The following is a 20,966-nucleotide window of genomic DNA, read 5'->3' on the forward strand; positions in this document are numbered from 1 at the left end:
TTATGATTCGGCAAATACAGTTTAAATGGTCAAGACTTTTTATTCAAGAAACATTTATTAAGCTCCTACTAAACGCTAGGCACCGAGCTAAGCTCAGGGGATGCAAACAGACAGAACAGCCCCAGCCCTCAAGTTTACAATCTATGGCCTGGGGGGAATGAGAGGTGGAGGGGAGACAAGATAACAAACATATACACCACTAGCTAGTGGATAAATAGAAAATGATTAAGAGGGAAGAGAGTGTAATTAAAGGGGCTGAGGAAGCCTCCCCGTAGGAAGTGGGATTTTTGTTGGTATTTAAAAGAAGCCAGGAGCTTTCTTTATATTTTTCAAACTCTTCATGTACAGACGTCAAAAGAAGAAAGTCTCCCCTGTTTTCTACAGGGTCTAACTTCATCTTAAATAACAGCTTCTATGTCCCTGGATGTTTTTAAGTCTTCACAGTTAACTTCAGTGTGGCACTGGACATACTGTGCTGGAGCCTGGGAAGGTAATCTTTCCCCTTTCTACTTGGACTCTGGATTGGTATTAATCACTCTTTTTTCATTATGTCGTTGGTTTTTTTCCACCAGCAACCCCAACTGAAGCTTCCCTAAACTCCAGAATCCCGGAGTAAAGCTCCAAGGATACTCAGTAGTTACAATGTTAAAAATTAGCACACGTCTAAGGCTGAAGAAAAAGGGAGAGGCGTTATATAAAGAGGGGGAGGAAGGGACCGCCTTCTTCATCTCCAGTATCCAATCCTTTCCCCCCAAACAAAGAGCCCTCGACAGCTGATTGGCTAAGAATAGGAATGACAAGCGAGGGCGGGGCCCAGAGAGACTTCCGTCACGTGTGGCCTGGCCCGGTGGTCCTGCGTAGTCGCAGTGCCCTTCCTAGCTACTCGAGAGTTTGGGGTGGGGAGGAGGGGCCCGGAGGGGGGCGGGGGCGCTGGCACTCCTGGTGGCGCGCCTGCGTTGTGGGTGCTCTGGGGGGGGGTAGCTGCTGCCTCCTCCTCTGTCGGTGCGGCTACAGCCACCCAGTTCGAGAGTAGATTTCAGAATCTTCCGGAGTTGTAACAATGAAGCAGAGTTCCAACGTGCCGGCTTTTCTCAGTAAGCTGTGGACGCTGGTGGAGGAGGCCCACACCAACGAGTTCATCACCTGGAGCCAGGTACTGCGGCCGGCGGCCTCCGATTTCCTCTGTTTCCCTTCCCCTAATGCACCGCCTTCCCCCGCCCCCGATCCCCTGCCGAGGCCTGCCGGGGCTGGGGAGGCATGTCGTATCACCCATGCCCCTCTACCTCCACCGTATCCTTCCGGGCGCTCCCCGGAGACGGGTCCCCCCTCCCTCCTCTTGATCCCCCCAGTATTGTTCTTCCTGGCGGCCCCGGGAGAACGTGCTTTGGGAATCCGGGACGCTGCTGCGGGCTACGCGCCCAGCGGCCTCCTCTGCCCACCAGCCCCGGGGAGGGGAAGGCGAGGAGGGAGCCGCGGTTCACTGAGCTGGGCACGCACCTGCTGCCTGCCGGGCCCGGTCAGCTGCGAGGGCAGCACCGGCTCTCTGCAGCTAGCCCTGGGGGTGGTGAGCGATTGGGTGTGAGGGGGGTGACACACACAGACAACCATCACCGAGCCCCGCGAGGGAAGGCCGGTGTCAAGAACGGCTCTCTCTCTGCGTGCTCCTCCAGCCTCCCGTTCCTGAGGTGGGAGGTGGGGGGAGGGGGGCGGGCCCAGATCCCGGGGTTCTGCGGTTTTCCGCCAGCTGAGATCTTGCACACTGCCGTCGTTCCAAAGAAGTCCATCGCTACACGCCCCTTTCTCATTAAAAAAAAAAATTTTAAAAAGCGTTTGCATCCGGGATGGTTATGAAGATCGGGGTGGAGGGAGTGGGGGTGGAGAGTAGAGAAGTGTTCAGATCCTAATCGCTGCATGATAATTTACTGTAAAAATCAAATTGTTGGCCAGAAAAAGGAAAATTAGCTCGAGATTTGGGACCACTGAACAGGTTGTGTGCGTGAGTGTGTGTATGTGTTTTAATGATTCTTAGCTTTATCATAGTAGGCCGTAATTAAGCAATGAGCTAGAACAGATGAGGGAATTTCATAAATCAGTGACCCAGCAGAGTGATGTAATGGAAAGAGCCACCCTGGGCAGAGAATTGAGAGACCTAGACTTCCCCAAGGTCACACAAATAGTAGTATTGGAGTCAGGATTTGAACCCATGTCCTCTAACCATGTGCTCTTTCCCCTGCCGGCCTTTAGTTCCATTACTTTAGGCAAATCACATAACCTTCTGTGGCCTCAGTTTTCTCATCAGGGAAATGGAAGTATTTGACTAGCTGGTCTCCGGGGTCCCTTCTAGTTTGAATGAATCTTTGTATAATGGAAAGGAGGGACAGGGGTTTGAATTAAGTTGCTGACACTTAATTTTGAGTGACCCCATTTAGCCACTTCAAGCCTTGGTTTTTTGATCTTACAAAATGGAATCATTATTTATGTTGTGAGACTTAAATGAAGAGGAGAAAGGAATATGCATTTATATAGTATGCTGTCTGCCAGGTACTGTGAAGAGCTTTACAAATGTTTTCTGTGCTCCTCACAGCAACTCTTCAGAGGTGCAGTTGCTATTTTCCTTATTTTACAGTGGAGGAAACTGAGGCAAACAGAGTTTAAGTGACTTGCCCAGAGTCACATAGCTAGTAAGTGCCTGAAGTAGAATTTAAACTCAGGTCTTCTGACTCCAGGCACAATACCATCTATTTCACCACTTAGCTGCATCTAATGAGCTAATATATGTAAAGTATTTTGCAAACCTTAAAACCTATATAAATAGTGTAGCTCATTAATCCTATGCCAACTAAATGCAAACAGTGAGGCCATTGCAAAACTGTGAAAGGGAAACGAGTACCATATCATCTTCAAGATGTAGATAAACTACACATGTATCCTCTGTATTAGATGTAGTTACTCAGTGGAAGGGGTAAGTCCTTGTTTTGATGCATCTTTTTATCCTATTCAAATATAATGTTCCCTTTCTTAGAGATCATAAATTTGAAGATGGAAGAAACCTTAGAAGTTATCCTGTCATTTCTCCCCCTCCCCTTTACATTTTACAGGTGGGGAGACTGAAGCCTAATTTAAATATCTTGCTCAAAGTCTCGGAGATGATAAGTGCCAGAGGCAGGATTCTGATCCAGAACTTTTGATTGCAGATCCAGTGCTCTCTCCATTGTCCCAAAATGCCTCTACAGCCTCTTAGCACTGTGTTCTTATTTCTCCTATACACTTAGTTTCTCTTTACGTTGAAGTTATTCATCTCTGTATCTTATTAGGTTGAAAGATATTTGAGGTGAGACTGACTTTTTGTATTTTCACCCAGCATAAGAAAAATCTGTGCTTAAATATTTGTTGTAGTGTTGAGTAGTTTATAGTCCTTAAAGGTCATCATAGAATGCTAAATAAACAAATCCTTTCAGAACCATCATTTTATATTGGTACATTAAGTCCTGTGATTGCTTTCTGTGAAGGAATAGTCAGTTTAAATTGGGGTGGAGAAGAATGATAGAATCAGCATTTTGGAGCTAGAAGTGAACCTTAAAGATCTTAGAGTACACTTTGTTTATTTTGCAGATGAATGAACAGAAGCCCTGAAAGGTTGAGTGACTTAAGATGGTATGATGTAAAAGTGGAAGGAATTTTAGAGGTCATCTAGTCCAACGCCTTCATCTTAAAACTAGGAAATTAAGGCCAAAACAAGTTAGTCAATTAAGTGATTTGCCCACAGTTTCACAATTATTAAATAGGAGAGCACAGATTTTAATCCAGGTCCTATAATTCCATATATAATGCTTTTGCTACAAAAATGCCACTTGCCCCATGTTACACGATTAGGCATGGGTGGAACTAGAATCTAGATCTCTGTGTTTTCTGTAGTGTCCTTTCTATTATACTATACCAGGTACAAGTTTAGTACCATTCAAGCTACCAATGTTGAATTGGTATTGATCTATCACTTGACAACTAGTCTGAAAGTGATGCTGTTGTTTGGAAGAATGGTAGCCGAGACCAATAAAAGGGAACAGTATGTGCTAATGGTTGGACAGAGATCCAGAATTCAGTTCAATCCAGTAAACATTTACTAAGGGCATAATGTAGGCCATACCCTGGAGGTATGAGGACAAAAATGAAACTGTCCCAGTCCCAACATGCTTTCTTTCTTTGGGGAACAACAGGTACGTAAATAAGTAAATACAACATTTATCCATAGTAATTTTGGGTGGTGGGGAGAATCCACAACTGAAAAAATTGGGAAAGAAGGCTCATAGGAGGTGGCACTTAAGCTTAACCATGAAGGGAACTAGATTCCCTAGTAAATTCTTTTTTTTTTCTTAATCTCTCATAGGGGTCGTTTTTTTGTATCCCCTACAACCTACCTTAATGCTTTTCACATAATAGACTCTTAGTATCTATTTAGTAACTAAGTGACCTTGGGTCAGTAAAAAATCTAATGGCCATTTCTTCGACCTCTCTTCAATATTCTACAAAATCCTTGACTCATCTCTTCGTTTTTCTGATATTGCTCTCTTAGTTTTCCTGCCTCTACGGCCCTCTTCATTACCCTTTGTTAGATTATCATTCATGTACCACCCCTTAACTGTAGGTGTACTTAGAGGAAGGCTCTATCCCTTGCCTTCTCTCTTTCTATACTTCTTTCTCAGTGATCTTAGTAGACACCATTGATTCATTTAGCATTTTTCTTTATCATTCTACAGCCTTTTAAGTGCCTTTGTTAGGTTTCGGATCCAACGTTTCCTCCTGGCCTATTGGACGTTGCTTACTTTGTGCTTCATAATCATCTCATACTCACCATGTCCAAAATGGAATTCATTATTAAATCAGTGTTTGTAAAGCACTTAGCGTAGAGCCTGCACATAATCAGTGATTTATAAATGCTCGTTTCCTTCTTTTTTCTCTAAACTTCTCCCTTTTATGTTCAGGGCATTACTACCTCTAGTCACCCATGTTTACAGTATAGGAGTTATCCCAGACTTAACTTCCCCTCATCTAGTCAATTACTTGCCAAGTCTCATTAGGTTTACCTTTACATTTCTTGAATCCATTCCCTTCTTTCCACTCCCTAAGACCACCACTCGAATTCAGGTATCCCTCGGTTAGATAAAGTTTCCTAATTGATTTCCCAGCCTCAAGTTTTCCCCATCTTCAATCAATAGCTGCCAAATTAATAGCTGGTCAATAGCTACCAAAGTGATGGTCTGGGAGACTGTGTGGTACAGTGGAAAGAATATTGAATTTGGAGTAAGAAGACCTGGTTTCGCATACTAGCTTTCTTACTGATTAACTGAGATTTTTGGCAAATGGTTTTACTTTTGTGGGCCTCTTCTATGAAGTGAGGAGTTTGTAGGACTAGATGGCCTTTATAATAGACCCTTCCAGCTCTAAGTTTGTGATTCTATGACCATGTTACTCTGCTGTTTCAAAAGCACTAGTGGCTTCTTACTGCCTCAACAATAAAATAAAAATTTTTCTGTTTGCCTTTTATTAACATTTAATCTGACACTAGCCCTGTTTTCCCGGCTTATTTGCACATTACTCCTCTTCACACATTCTATAGCCCAGTACAGAGCTTTACCTTCTATCTTCCTATCTTTGCATAGGCTGTCACTGTTTGGAATACACTGTCTTCTTTCTTGACTCTTAGAATCCCTAGTGTTTTCAAAACTCAGTTCAAGTATACCTCCTATACTGTGTGACTGAATCCTTCCCTGACTACTCTTCTTCACCCCTCTCTCCCTCCCTCCACCAGCTGTTTATGTCTCTCCCTCCACCACTAATTACCTTGGGAATTTACTTTGTACTTATTTTTCTTTTGTGTTCTTTCATTCTGTGGAAAGTAACCTCCTTGAGGTCAAGCATTTTGAGGAGTTTTCTTTTTTCTTCTGATCTTTGTATCCTCTGTGGTAGCAGCACAAAGTAGGTCCTTGATAAATGCTCATAAAAAGCATACAATTTAGTCTGTCCAAATTTTTGCTGACAAAATGGGTATTAGGATGACTGTCCTTACCTGCCTCTTAAGAACACAGAATTCTTTACAGCAGCAAATCATATTATGATCTCTTTATTTTAAAGATGAGGAAACAGAGATTATGTGAACCTCTTAAGGTTATATGGTATTAGAACTAAAGAAAGAAGTGCTTTTATCATCCTTTCTAGTATGTAGTAGTAACATGAAAATAATGTATCATTTTTTGGTGACTGTAGGTTCTTTATTCCCATTTGGAAAAATATTTTGACAGTCTAAATGTTGAATAATTACCCAAATATACCAAATATCTTCATGATTTCTTAACATTCAAATTTATTGTTTCATCTATAAAATTAGTGTCTTAGTATTTTTTCCTTAAAACATTAAAATTTAAAATGCTTTCATACTTGAAGTCTTGACCAGGAGCAGTTTATTGAATCAAAATCTCAAGGTCTCTTAAAGGCTGAAGGTCTGCTTTCTGTCTACTGGGCCACTAGGTTGCCTCTGATTATTATATTGTTATTTATTATTTGGAGATTTTTCTTGTTGTTGAGACATTTGATATAATAGAAGGAACTCCCCTGGAATCAGAAGACCCAAATTGGATTGCAGCTGTGCCACTGACTTGTCTTGCAAGTTACTTTGCAGTAGTTTGTAGAAAGTATACAAGTTACTTTCTACACTGGACCTCATTTTCCTTATCTGTGCAAGAAGAGATTAGAATATATGAGTGTTTAGAGTTTTTGTTTATAATGGAGAAGGAGAAATAAGGGAAAAGAAGGCTGACTGTTTTGCTCTCCTCTTCCACTCCAAAAAAGAAAAGAAAGAGAAGCATTTGAGCATTTTTTATAATGCACAAAAGAAAAAAAAATGAAGGCCAGAAACAGTTTCAGAACAGCTTTGAAAGTTAAATGTTGAACTTATTGTATACTTGAAAGGCAAACTGTATGTAATATTCTTGGTTTTATGTAAATTCATTTTCTATTCTATCATTTTATTTGGTATTTAAGCTCAGAATTTAAAAATTAAAATGAGCCAGGATAACCAAAAAAACCAAAACACCCAACTCATTTGGCAACAACAGCTCTTGGACTTGAAATATGTTGACAGAACTCTTAAGTGCGGATCAGCCAATTTAGAAAGCAAGTTGGGCCAAAATAGAGGAAATAAAGCTTTTTATCATATTGGAAAATTTTCCTCACATTATAAGTAGTTTAATAATAATTTTTTTAATATTTTAAATAGAACATGTTGCTAACATCAGAATTTTATAGAACTCTTATTTAATTTTTTTTTCTTGGAATACAGATAATCTCTTTCCCAAAGATTTCTTCTGTCCTTAAAATTTCATTTGTGTGCTTTTGGTAGAGACTTTGGTAGAATTACAACCTATTCACAGTTCTCTAGGTGGTTTAGTAGATGGAGTGCCAGAAGTCAGGAAGACTCGTCTTCTTGAATTCAAATTTGCCCTCAGACACTTACTAGCTGTGTGACCCTAGTCAAGTCACTTAGCCCTGTTTGCCTCAGTTCTTTATTTGTAAAGTGAGTTGGAGAAGGAAATGGCAAACCACTCCAGTATCTTTGCCAAAAGGAATCACAAAGAGTTGGACATGACTGAACAATGACAAAATTAAAAATATACGTACCTTAAACTTTATACCTGTTTCCTGGTATTCTAAGGATAGTGGACAAAAATGAAACATCCTCTGTTCCCAAGGAGCTTCTTATTCTATGAGGGAGACAATATGTAGACATATAAGTGGCGTATACATAAGATAATTTCTGGATGGGAATGTTAAGAACAAGGGAGACTAACATGCTGAAAATAGAAAAGATAAATCAGGTAGCCCTGGAGGCAGGAAACCAAATGGAAAAACTATTGTAGTAGTTTAGGTATTTCTTTAGGGGAAAGGAATAAGCATTTATATGATGCCTGCTATATGCCAGGCATTGTACAGATACACACACACACACACATACATACATATATACTTTAACTGTGAACTTGCAAACATTAACCACCATTTTTTATTGACATTATCTTTCTAAGGATTTTTGCCTGGGTTGAATGAAATGAGGAAATGTACTTACATCTTGATGAGTTTATCTAAAATGAGACTACCCCATAATGATACCCTGATCATTAATATTATATGCCATTAATAGTCTTAGTGATAGAAATTGGAAAATGGGCATGGAACCTTCAACTCAGAATATCCTTTTAAATGAGGAAAAGTTCAGTTTCATACCGATGGTATTGTTTATGTAAAATTCTATGTCAGGTAACACCAATTGGATGCTTAAGACTATAGTCATGAAAAATGTAACTCTGCTTTTTAAACTGGTTATGGAAAATGATTGTTCATCATGATCCTTATTTTCAAATAGGAACACAAGACGGGTTGAAATTTGGCAACGCTCCTGAAGGGGTGAAAATAAAAACTCAGTCATGTTAAGTTCCCATTGCTGTTATCATAACCTCCATATGCTAACTGTGTTAGCACTTAGTATGAACATTGTGTTAGTACTTAGTATGAAAACTTTAGTTAGCTAATGATAGCTGGAAAAGCAAAAACAAGACACTACCACATCTTTTAAATTGCCGTTTGAAGATGCTGTTGCTTGTTATGTGTTTCTGGTTCCCTTTATGCTTGTTTGTTCTGTTTAGTGTTGCAGCTCAGCATTTATGCTGAGTGGAAATCTTATTAAGGCCTTTTTAGAAATAGCAGCTGTTTTTGGAATCAGATAATCATTCATTCAAAAAGCTTTTATACTTGTGGAAAATGTCTTTTATCCATCCTAAACTTTAATTGGAAATCTAATCATACCTTTGTCTGTTTCTTCTACTCTGTTACGAATAATAAGATGGCTTTTCCAAGTACTTAAAGAAACAAACTGGATAGATTTTGTGGTAGAGAACTGTTCCAAAGCTGGTTTATTCCTAGCTTCCCAGAGCTGTGTCTGAAAACATGTAGCCAACAAGTTGCCAAGACAAGTTTGTTGAGCAAAAATAGCTTGGGGTAAATAGGGAAAGGAGGGGAGGTCAGCCTGGGCACATTCCCTTGATGATGATCAAATCTTTTACAAAGTGATGGTAAGGCTTATGCTCAAAGAAATATATATTTAAATGATCCCTTTAAAAAGCTTTTTATCTGTCCACATGTTTGTCATATTGTTCTAGAAACCATTCTTGGTTTGATTTCATTTAGTATATTTCAAATAAGTGTTTAATTTTTATGCCAGCTTCACTTGCTATGTGAATATCTGAGTGTTCGCTCTAGAATCTTACTGAATTAATCATATGGTTATCATCCCTTACTATTATAAGGGTTTAGGATTACAAAGTGACTTGAACATTTTTTCTTCCAACCATCCTATTGAAGCAAAGTATGGTAGAAATCTAGTAGTTTTTGTGCAAGATTCTCATTGTACAGGTAGAATTAATGCAGAGCTGTGAAAAACTAAGTCCCTGGTTTTAGTAATAGGGTATGGCTGCCCATCCTAATTCTTCTTAATAATAAAACTATCAGGGCAGCTAGGTAGTGTAGTGGATAGAGCACTGGCCCTAGAGTCAGGAGGACTTGAGTTGAGTTTGGCCTCAGATACTTATTAGTCCTATGACCCTGGGCGAGTCCTTTAACCCTGATTACCTCCAAAAGAAAATAATAATAAAACCTTCATTCAAATACAAATCATTTTTAATACTTTGGCTAGTAGTTTGCTATTTTAGTGTTTGGTGGGGAGTGGTTTAGAAGGCAAGTGGAATTAAGATTTATTGGTATGTCTGGAGCATAGACTGTAGAGTGGCCCTCCTCATGATGTTGGCATATCCTTCTTTTACCTTTTGGGCACTTTTTCTAACTGCTTCCCTGTCAGTTTCACTTTATTTGCTGTTTAGTTTTTTTCCTGGCCTGCACATTTTTATGCTAGCATAATAATTTTAGGATCAAGTCAAGTTATAGTACAATTCTATATCCCTAAACAAACTGATTTTTTTTTTTAATGTTGAGGGGGGATAAAAAGTATTGAACATTTTTCTCCTAACTCCATTCCCATTCTTCAAATGAGGCAGAGACGATTTTGTCAGGGAATCCAAGGGTTAGTTTATATTGAGTGAGAGGTACAGATAGGTTGCAGGTGTGGTAATGATGCCTTTTTTTCGTACACACAATATGCAAGCGGAAAATGGGAAGAGATTCTCATTTATAGTAAAAGTCACCAAATCTGTGTGGTAGTGGTTCTTTGCTCCTTGAACTGCTGCTTTCTGAATACCTAAAGATTTTTTTCTTAAATATGGATGTGCCAGATTTGGACTATGGCATTCTTGAGGCTTTTTTTTTTTAATGAAGTGATTGATGAATTCTATCTTTTCTTTAGCACTTCATGGATCTGGGCAGTTTTCATTTATGAATTCTTGAAATATAACATTCAACTTTTTTTTTTTAACTTGATCATGGTTTTCAGGGAGCCCAGTAATTCTTCAATTATCTTTCCTTGACCTTTTTCCAGGTTGATGGTTTTTAATATCAACTGTCTTACATTTTGTAGGTTTTTTTTTCATTTTTTCATTCTTTTCTAATATTTATTGCAGTCTCATGGAGTCATTAAGTTTGGTCTATTTTAATTTTCAGGGAGTCTGATACTTGGGTAAAGTTTAGCACTTCTAAGCTCCTAATAATTCTGTCTTCTGGAGCTTTAGTTTCTTTTTCTCATGCTTTTCTTCTAGTTCTTCATGTAGGCCTTGTGGAAAGTCCATTTTTTCCCTTTGGGTCTGTGCTTGCAATTGTTACAGTTACTCTCCTTTCATGGCGTCATCTCTATATAGAATTTTTGGTCATTGTTTTATTTACTCGTGGCTCTTTCTGTGGTTCCCAAATTGGGGCTTTGTGCAAGGGCCAGGCTCTCCCTGGTGTACTTTTGAGTGTGTTTGTATGTGTGATTGGGGGGTGGTTTTGCTTGATATCACCTTGTTAGGCTGCCCTGGTTCTTTGAGTTTAAGAACTCTGTATCTAAAGAGTTGTCTCAGACCATAATGTTAGAGACCTCAGAGTTGTCTTCGACTGAGTTGTCTAGGTTTGAGAACTGCAATACTATATGAGCATATTGCTGCCTACTGCTACTATTTGGCACTTTCAAGTACCCCACTCCAGAGCTGTCTTACCACCCTGAGGCTTTCTCAGGGAATCCTTCAATTCTTGCTACTTCCAGATACAGAGGTACACATCTTGCTAGTCTTTGGTCTCAGTGCTGGCTTTGCAGGTTTCCCTCTTTCCTATTGCCCTTAGGCTTCTGGAAGATTTGTATGTGTGTGTGTGTGTGTGTGTGTGTGTAGTTCAGAGATGTAAGGAGTCACTTAATATAGGTTTTTATTAGATTTCTTGATTATTATTTGATCTGGTACAAATTTCATCATCCTAATGGAGTACATATGTGGAGGCTGGATGGCTGATTTCCTATTCAAGCAGTCACTTTCAGGAAGTCTCCTATTGTAAATTTCAAACGGCATGTGCTAGAAACATCTCAAACTCAACTTGTTCAAAACTAAACTCATTACCATTCCCTCCAAAACCTTCTCTTCATCCAAACTTCCCTTGATTGAAGGCACAACTATTCTTTCATCTCAGAGGTTTATAGCTTCATCATTATCATTTACCCTTTACTTCCCTTCAACCCAATCTAATCACTTAACCATTTTTTGCCTTTCTTTCTAAATTCCCATCTCTACAGTCACACGGCCACTACCCTGCTTCTTCCTCAGACTTTTTAGTCTTCCATTCACTTAAGTGGGGTCAAATATCTTGGTAGAACACCTACTTCACTCAGTCTTCTAGCACAACTTAAAAACAAAAACATACTAGCCCTTTCCTTACTCTTTGCTCTCCCTTTCTCTCAGACCATTTAAGTAAAAGAGGGCTGAGAAATGGGGATGAGTAGTTTGCAGAGGGTGGGGAGAAATATGTGAAGAGCATTTGTTCTATGCTATCAGGTTGAGCAACAGTGAGTAAATATATCTTCTTCATTTCTTTATGTTCAGGCTAGAAAGATAACATAGACATGAGTATATCCTGTGCTTTTAGGTCCTACCAGCCTTAACAATTTGAGATCCAGTGTTATGGTCCATTAGTAGTAATTTCATGTTTCCTTCTCACTTCCCACATCAGTAGTGTAATTTCATTTGCGGTAGGACAGAGAAGTCCTTGAGCTACCAGTATTTTGAGACTATTTATGACTAAGGATAGAAAAGCAACCACTTGTGGGAGGTTAAAGTAAGCTATAGTATACATTAGGTGGACCAAAAGAGACTGAATATTACCTTCAAGGGACTGGTAGTTATTATCATCTTCAGCAAGCATTATGTTTGCCAGGCATTGTGTTAAGTGCTTGGAATGTTTGTTGCTGTTGTTTGTCCTTCATTCTCAAAGAGGACCATGACATTAGGAAGGTGATACCATGACTTGCAAGTGAATTGGATTTAAGTGAGGGAGGACTGTGCAAAGTCACCAGCTTCTCTTTCTCCTCCAGAGCCAAATGGGTCCAGTGGCAAGATATAGAGCAGGATGACTGGAGATTCCCTCCTTCCCTGAAGCAAAAATAATCTCTACCCTCAAGAAGCTCACATTCTAATGGGAGAGATAATGTGCAAACAATTATGTTCGTACAAGATATATACGCAGTATAAGTGGGAGTTACTCTCAAAGCAAAGGCATTAGCAGTAGACTATAGGTTTTTTGGAGAAGGTGAGATTTGAGCTGAGTCTTGAAGGAAACCAAGAAACAAAGGTAATGAAGGAGAAAATATTCCAAACATGGAGGACAGCCACGGAAAAGGCATGGAGTCAGGAGTTGGAGGGAAGGGTTTGAAGAACCACAGAAAGGCCAGGGTCCCTGAATCGTAGAGTATGTGGAGGGGAGCAAAGTGTAAGAAAGCTGGAAAAGTGTCAAATTAACTCAGAGTATTGCTTAATCAAGACATTTTAATTTCCTGAGCAAGTGTAAGAGCCAATATGCTAACTGGGTGTCATATCTAAACTCTTCATCTGAGCTGAGGATAGCTGAACAAATTTATATTATCTTTTGAAAAATCTTCCCCTCCCTAACTCCCCCACTGCCAATTAAAGGAGTAATAAAAATTTAGGAGATTGAAGGTGAAAAAATTGGGTTAGGTGGCCATATGGAAAGTTTTTTAATATTCTGAGAAAAGTAAAATATTAACAGATAATTGATTACTACAGTTGATGGAGGTAGTGGTTTTTTCATTGTTCTGCCTAGAGGCAGCAATTTCCCCTGGGAAAGAAAATCTGTTTGCATCTTTATATCACAGTCCCCTGCTATACGGTCAGTCTCTCTAGAAATACAACAAAATAAGATTAGCCTAGAGCCCATATCCCTCAATTACCTTAAGCCTGTTCAAGTTCCTTGGATAAACATGCTTTGAATAAATTGGAACTAAGGGATGGATATAATCTGATTAGACTTTTAAAGTCTTCGTTTTTCACCAATGGGTAAGCTTGGGATTGGATGGACTATTTTGTCAGCCAACAGAAACTAATTTAAAAACACACAAAAAAGTAAAAGCAAATTGTTACTCCTGAGTAACCAAGTATAAATAGTGGAAAGATCTATGTAGGGTTAGTGTTGAGACCAAATTATTATTGTGGTTATGACTTACTGTTAATAAACTTTTTATAATTTTGTTACAAGGAGTTTATGGTAAAATCTCTCAAGTTTGTAGGGAATAGTAAGCTCTTCTTGATAGAGAAATGCAAATCCAGTGGGCATAAGTTATAGGAAAACCTTGAGAAGCTCTCTGTGCAGAAGGGAAGAAAAGTAGCCATAAACTTGATTGTGCACAAGTTCTAGTTAATGAATTTAAGAGAAAAATTATCTACGTATACTATCCTTAGAACTTAGAGTCCATCCTTTGCTAAATACTGATCTAGGAAAGCAGAATCCATTTCAAATATGTTAGTCGTGTGTCCTGAATTGACAAGGTCATCAGAATGTTTAGCTTAATTTGGGTAGTGGAAACAAAACAAAGCATCCTCCTTCATCTTTAAGATGTTAAAAACTGGTTGTGTACTTCTACTAGTTACTCCTTAAAAATGCAACAAATGATTAAAAATCCAGTGAGGGGAATGTAAAACGTTCAAGGGTTTCATAGAATCCTAGATGTACAGATAGAAGGAACTTTGGAGTCATCTAGTCTAGTTACCTTATTGTACTGATGAGGTCCAGGAGGCCCAGGGAGATTAATGATTTGCTCCCAGTCGTTCAGGTAATAAGCAAAAGGAGTGGGTTTTGAAAGGAAGTCCTTTATCTTCCAATTCAGTGTTTTTTACACTGTACCACACTGCCTCTACCAAGTGAATGGAGGCTTTTCTGTTTAGGACAGATTCTTCAGTCTGGAAAGTCAAAGGCTGAGAGAACAGGTATGTTTGAAAATATTTAAATGATGAATAGTACAATTTCACCAAATTCTAGGGTATTGAAACTAAAAATTGGCTGGCGAAGGGGTGGGGCAGAACGGGACAAATTTAGAGTAAATGTAATGGAAGTTTATACTAAAGCACTGTTCTGATGCCTTATTGTATCCTGAAGGTGACCTGGATTCTCGGACAGCATGACACCAGAGTGCAGAATTCCGACAAGTCCAACTGAGGTGGAAAGGACTTTGAGTATGGACTAAGTGACAAATAATATGCTTGTTGTTTTAACTAAATAAGAAGGGCTTGTCACCAGATTTCTGGGTGGTAGATTTTCTGGTCACAGTAATTCTCAAGGACCATCTACTAAATTGTAGAGGAGCTCCCATCTGCATCAGTGAAGGGAATAGGGAAGAGATATTCACGTAGAGAAAATCAGAGATCTTTGAAAGTATTGAAGTAAGGAAGATTGCTGTTCACCTTCTACCAATGTCTGCTGTTACCAGAGAATACTGTTACTGTACTGGACTCTGCATGGTCTGACCTACTGTGTATGGACACATAAGACAAGGAGTCTTCCTTAATAGACATTTGTATTCATTTTAGAATGGCCAGAGCTTCCTGGTGTTGGATGAACAGAGGTTTGCAAAAGAAATTCTTCCCAAGTACTTCAAGCACAACAACATGGCGAGCTTTGTGAGGCAGCTAAATATGTGTAAGTGTAGAAAGCTTTTGATTTGGGGTGGGGAATGTAAATTGACTAAGTTCTTGTTTTTTCTCTGGGGTTGGTAAAGGAAAAGAAAACCCTTTAAATGCAGTAGTACTGAATTTTGATTTTGCTTACTTTTCTCAGTCTTCTTGGTTGTGTAATTCTATTTTAGATGGCTTCCGTAAAGTAGTTCATGTTGACTCTGGTATTGTAAAGCAAGAACGAGATGGCCCAGTTGAATTTCAGCACCCATACTTCAAACAGGGCCAGGATGACTTGCTGGAGAACATTAAAAGAAAGGTAAGTTACTGTTTAGTTTTTTGTTTGTTTTGTTTTCTTAATCTAATTCATTTTAGTGACTGAATAATGTATGCTTAATTCACATAATGGTTTTCAAATATAAATAGGAATATAATTCACTTTATCAGTTCCTAGCATTTAGGATAGTAAAAGGAAAGTTAAATATTGTTAAATTACTGGTATCATACTAGTATTGTTTACACCTCTCTTTTTAAAAATTGAAAATGTAGGGGCAGCTAGGTGGCACAGTGGTTAGAGCTCTGGTCTTGGAGTCAGGAGGACCTGAGGTCAAATGCAGCCTCAGACACTTGACTTTTACTAACTGTGTGACCCCACTTAACCCGATTGCCTCATTCAAAATAAAAAAATTGAAAATGTATAGTATTTGAACTATGTTGTGGCCTAAATAGGCTTTTGTGGGCCAGACTGGGAAACCTAACTACCGTTTCGTTGTAATATTGTTTCTATAGGAAAACATTCCACATTGCTATCCTTTTAGAACTTGATACTGCAAAATTTCTTAATTTATATAGTAATAGATCATATTATGACTTGGTGCTAGGTTTTGTTTTCCTTGCAGTTTAAGCCTAATACTTTGCTGGGATGATAAAGCTTATACTAAGTGTCTGATTACACATAGTACTATGCTAGGCATTGTACAGAGTGATCTGTTCCCTCCCCTTTTAGGAGCCTAAAAGTATTTTAATACAGCCACTACCATCATCTTTCTATAATAAAAGGCAAATGTCATGGTTGTAATATCTGCCCTTTCTGAGCAATTGAAGATCATGTGGAGACTTGGGAAAAACAAAACAAAACAACACTCTACCTTACAGTCCTGAAGCAGAAGAGATATTTATTTGTTGCGGTAGTGCTAGACAGAAATAAATGTCTGTACAGACTTTGATATCAAGATCTCATTTAGTTTACTAAAACTTTTACCTATTTTAAAATGACAGGTATTTTTGCTAAGCAATTAAAAAAAAACAAGTTAGTGTGTCTTGCCCTGGAGACAAATTGCATAGCATGCAGTTGAGTAATTATTACAGCATAGGTTTACTAAATAAATGGAGAGAGGTCAGGAGAATATTTGGGAATAAAATCATAAGAGATGGTGAAAAAGGAATCCTTGAGATGTTTCTTCCAGAGAGAATATCCTTAGACCTGGGGTTCTTAAATGAGGTTCTGTGAGTTACTTTTTAAAGTATTTTGATAACTATTTTAATACCATTCAATAATTGGTTTCTTTTGGGGGCAGCGATATGGCACAGTGGATAGAGCAACGGCCCTGGATTCAGGAGGACCTGAGTTCAAATCTGCCCTCAGACACATAATACTTACTAGCTCTGTTACCATAGGCAAGTCACTTAACCCCATTGCCTAGCCCTCCCCCCACCAAAAAAAATTGGTTTCTTTTCTAATTTATTTTATACATTTAAAATAGTATTCGAAGTAGGGGGGTCCATAGGCATCACCAAATTGTTGAAGGGATCCATGACGTAAAAATGGTTTAGAACCCCTGCCTTGAATCATAAGATAATATTTGGAACTTTTTTGCACTTGACAAATGGAAATTAGTTTTTTATTGTAGCTCTGTCCTTTTCTTCCCTTTGGGGAGCCAAATGTCCTGCATGTTCTTTGACAATCTATTCAACCTTGCATATCCTCCTTATTACCTTAAGCTGTGTGGGTGTATTTTTTTTTAAACTAGAAATGTTAAGACTTTCATTTCAGGTGTTTAGAATTTACATCTGTCTTCCTCACTGTTTCGTTTGAGCAGGTTTCTTCTTCAAAACCAGAAGAAACCAAAATTCGCCAGGAAGACTTATCTAAAATCATAAGTAGTGCTCAAAAAGTTCAAATCAAACAAGAAACCATTGAGTCCAGGCTTTCTACTTTGAAAAGGTAAAATAAAGTTTCTAAAGATACTTGTCACATGGGTATGTGGGCTTAACAGACTGTATCCTTATCTTTGAATTTTCATGGTGGTGTTCATAAGGGAGATGGAATGAACAGATAAATGAATTGGTACAAATCTTTTCCTGTTCTTGGAAAAAACAAATAAAAGTGATTATCCTACCATAGAATTAGTATACGAGGATTAACATATTAAGAAAATTGATGTGAGTAGTTTTCACATAAAGAGGCAGAAGGGGTAATTACAATCTGTTTTTCAAATGTGTGGACATCCTGTTTAAGATACCATTTGTTTCCTATGTTGTAAAGAATTGAAGGTTTCCTAAAAACTTATTTATGCGGCCTTGCCCCTCAGAATGAAATAGAACTCACTCTCAGGAGAACTGCCCTACTTTATATTTATTTTTATGTTAGCTTAGGAAAAAATGTGTTACTCAAACTCTTTAAGTGCCATTCTTAAAAAATCATCATAATACCTGGTGTCTTCATTGTTCCCAACATCCTACAGATAATTTGTGTGTGGAGATAAAATTCAGCCCCTATAAAAATGTAAACTTTGCCACTTACTAATAAATGACTGTGGAGCTTCTTCATCTAAGTAGGCAGGAAACTGAAGGCCCCTGCACTGTTTAAGTAGTAATTCCTGGGGATGAAACAGCTCAAGTTACAAATAGAACAGGTTAAAGCTTCCATGCTGATCAGCGGAGGTTCAAGCCCTCTAGTGGCTGCTGCCCTTCCAATCTGGGCAAGATAGATAAGGTCTCCAAAAAAAAAAAAAAAAAAAAAAAGGCAGTTATTTCTGGCCTGCTTTGACTGTTCCTGTTCTGTATTTTAGAGGGCAATTAAATTGATCTTCTTTCTTTTAAAATGTTTTATTGATACTATTTTTTTAATATCACTGTTACTTTTCAGTGATCCTTCTCTTGTAAGAAATATAGTCAAACAAAACAAATCAATACACTGGGCATGTCTAAAATATGTACCTCATTCTGTCCTTATAGTCCACCACCCATTTAATTCTGTTTTCTCTTTAAGCATATATTTCTCCTAGTTCTTTTTATTTCCCATGTTCAGTAACATTTACTCTGTTGAATATAGTGACTCAGTGGTACCTCTTGACCTCAACTTTGGATTTCATGGTTCATTAATGTCAGGTATTACAGTTTTCACCACATAAGTCTTGAAAATAGTTCTTACCTGCTTCATTGGCTAATACAACATGAATAGACTGATTATGGGACCTAGAGATTTTTTGGCCAATGGAAATCGAAGATGCTACAAAAATTCTGCTTTCATTTTTCCCCAGATCCCATATGTACTTAGTCTGTATTAAGAAATTTGGCTTTCATCAAGTTACAAGAAAGTTGAAATTGAAGCATTTAATAGATGAGTTATCTTTGATACTCTATCAGTGATGCTTTGTCACTGTTGTCACTGGGAAGAAGGATGCAGTATAATGTTAGTAAGAAATTGGTACAGAAAGAAAATGTTTATTGTTAGGTAAGTTCTAGGATGGTTGTGTCCCTGGATGTGCCTTTTTAAAGTATTTTGGTCTTTAAGTGTTCAGAAAACTAAAGGCCTCGGTGTTTTGTCAGTAGTGAGTCCTGGGGGTGAACCAGCCCAAGTTAGAAATGGAGCAGGTCAAAGCTTCTGCAATGATGAGCGTGGGTTTAGGCACGTTAATGGCCATTGCCCATCCAATCTGGGAGCGATAGAGAGATGAGGTCTCTGTGACTCTGATCTTTGCATGTTTATTTTCTTAGGAACTATTTTTTTTTTCATTTGCTCAGTTATCCAATGACCAAAGCAAGATTTTAGTCATACTGTAGTATACCAAGTTGTTTGAGGGAAAATGGACATTACACAGGACCCTAAGGATTCGGGTCTGAACTTGAAGTGTATGTTTGTATACCTGTTGCCGTTGGTAACAAATTCTATCAATGTGAGGCTATCAAGTGTAACATGGGGTTTGTTCCAAGGGCAGCTGCCATTATTATACTGCTGTCCAGGCTAAGGACTGCCCAGTCTCTTGAAAAGCTTACATTATGTATGAATAAGTTCTGTAATATAGTCATAATTTTAACATAATTTTGTTTTTTGATTATCCCTTTATTTTAAATGACAGAGAAAATGAATCCCTTTGGCGGGAAGTGGCAGAATTACGGGCAAAACAAACACAGCAGCAGCAAGTAATTCGAAAGGTAATTTGTTTTTGCTTTTTTGGTGAGGCAATCGAGGTTAAGTGACTTGCCCAGGGTCACACAGCTACTAAGTGTCAAGTGTCTGAGGCCGGATTTGAACTCAGGTTCTCCTGACTCCAAAGCCGGAGCTTTATCCACTGCGCCATCTAGCTGCCCCTGAAATTTGTTTTTTTCTGTGGCTGTAAACTACCATTGTTTAGTGCATGTTTATAATTAGCTACATTTAGTTCTATATTGATTTCAGTCTTGTAACAGTTGGTATATTGTGAGGATTGGTACATGTAAACTAGGAAATGAAGGCTAGGATTAAATACCTCTTTGCCAAATAGAGAACACTTCATCATAGCTATAATGGCCATTCTAATCACATAGATTGTTATAGTAGTTTTCAAGGGATTTCTTGCCTATTTTACTAAAGTTTAGGTGCAGTTATCATCTTAGAGAACTGACTCAGTTTTAAAATCAGTTGCCTATGATTTATTGATAGGTATGGGTCATTTTACAAATGCTTGATCAAGATAAGCTTTTAATTTGTGCAGTAGCAATGGATATGGGGACTAAATCCTTCATTTTACCTGAGAATGGTGGTGACACAGTATACGTGGTACCACCACTTAATGTCTCAGCATTAAAGGCCAAGTAGAAGAATATGAGTAGGTTAATCTTATTTTGTTCAAGAACAGACAGGATTGCACTTTTGTGTGTGTGTGTGTGTGTGTGTGTGTGTGTGTGTGTGTGGCAATTAGGGTTAAATGACTTGCCCAGAGTCACACAGCTAGTGTTATGTGTCTGAGGCCAGATTTCAACTCAGGTCCTCCTGACTTCAGGGCCAGTGCTGTATCCATTGAGCCACCTAGCTGCCCCAGGATTGGATCTTTAGACAGTAGACCCTTTTATATGCTGGGACCATCCTGTCTCACATGAGCCCTTCAAGCTAAAAATAAGTCTGTGGCTGTACTTTATTAAAGGCGTGTATTTGGGTAATATAGTGGTACGTAGACATGCAACACATAAGAGTTGCAGCTTTGAACATGGAGTCAAAATAAATTTTCAATGTTTTATCATTGTGCAGATTTAGGCACACGTCTAAGGGTGGTTGTTATTCTTTTGCTTTCTCTTGGTGTTACTTGATTTTACATGGTGAAACCAATAAAGAGATCCCTGTTTGCTGTCATGGGCTTCACAACAATTTCTTTTAATACTTCAATGAAAATATTCTTTTCTGAAGAAATATTGCAAATGTTGATTGATAATGTAAGAATTTTAAGATTTCAAAAAAAAGAAAGAAAGAAAACCAAAGACAAGAAGAGTTGGTTATGCTGTAATATTTAATTTAATTTTTATTCAGAAGAGGTTAGTATTCATGTTGGGTACTGCATTTTAAGATACTGC

The 20,966-nt window shown here is 38.4% G+C and overlaps 1 protein-coding gene across 3 annotated transcripts in view; it reads left to right on the top strand.

Annotated features, from left to right (window-relative positions):
* The first annotated feature begins 967 nt into the window (after positions 1-967).
* The window catches only part of HSF2 (heat shock transcription factor 2), a 44,298-nt gene continuing 24,299 nt past the window's right edge, over positions 968-20,966 (top strand). For all 3 annotated transcript variants that reach the window (XM_027848593.1, XM_027848594.1, XM_027848595.1), the window contains exons 1-5: positions 968-1,153; positions 15,054-15,162; positions 15,329-15,456; positions 17,237-17,361; positions 19,499-19,574. In XM_027848593.1, coding sequence (XP_027704394.1) covers positions 1,061-1,153; positions 15,054-15,162; positions 15,329-15,456; positions 17,237-17,361; positions 19,499-19,574 — 531 coding nt within the window. In that variant the 5' untranslated portion in view covers positions 968-1,060. The remainder of the gene's footprint in view (positions 1,154-15,053; positions 15,163-15,328; positions 15,457-17,236; positions 17,362-19,498; positions 19,575-20,966) is intronic.

The sequence above is a fragment of the Vombatus ursinus genome, unplaced genomic scaffold (assembly GCF_900497805.2).
Source record: "Vombatus ursinus unplaced genomic scaffold, bare-nosed wombat genome assembly UNPS02006779.1, whole genome shotgun sequence".
In the NCBI taxonomy this organism is placed as follows: domain Eukaryota; kingdom Metazoa; phylum Chordata; class Mammalia; order Diprotodontia; family Vombatidae; genus Vombatus; species Vombatus ursinus.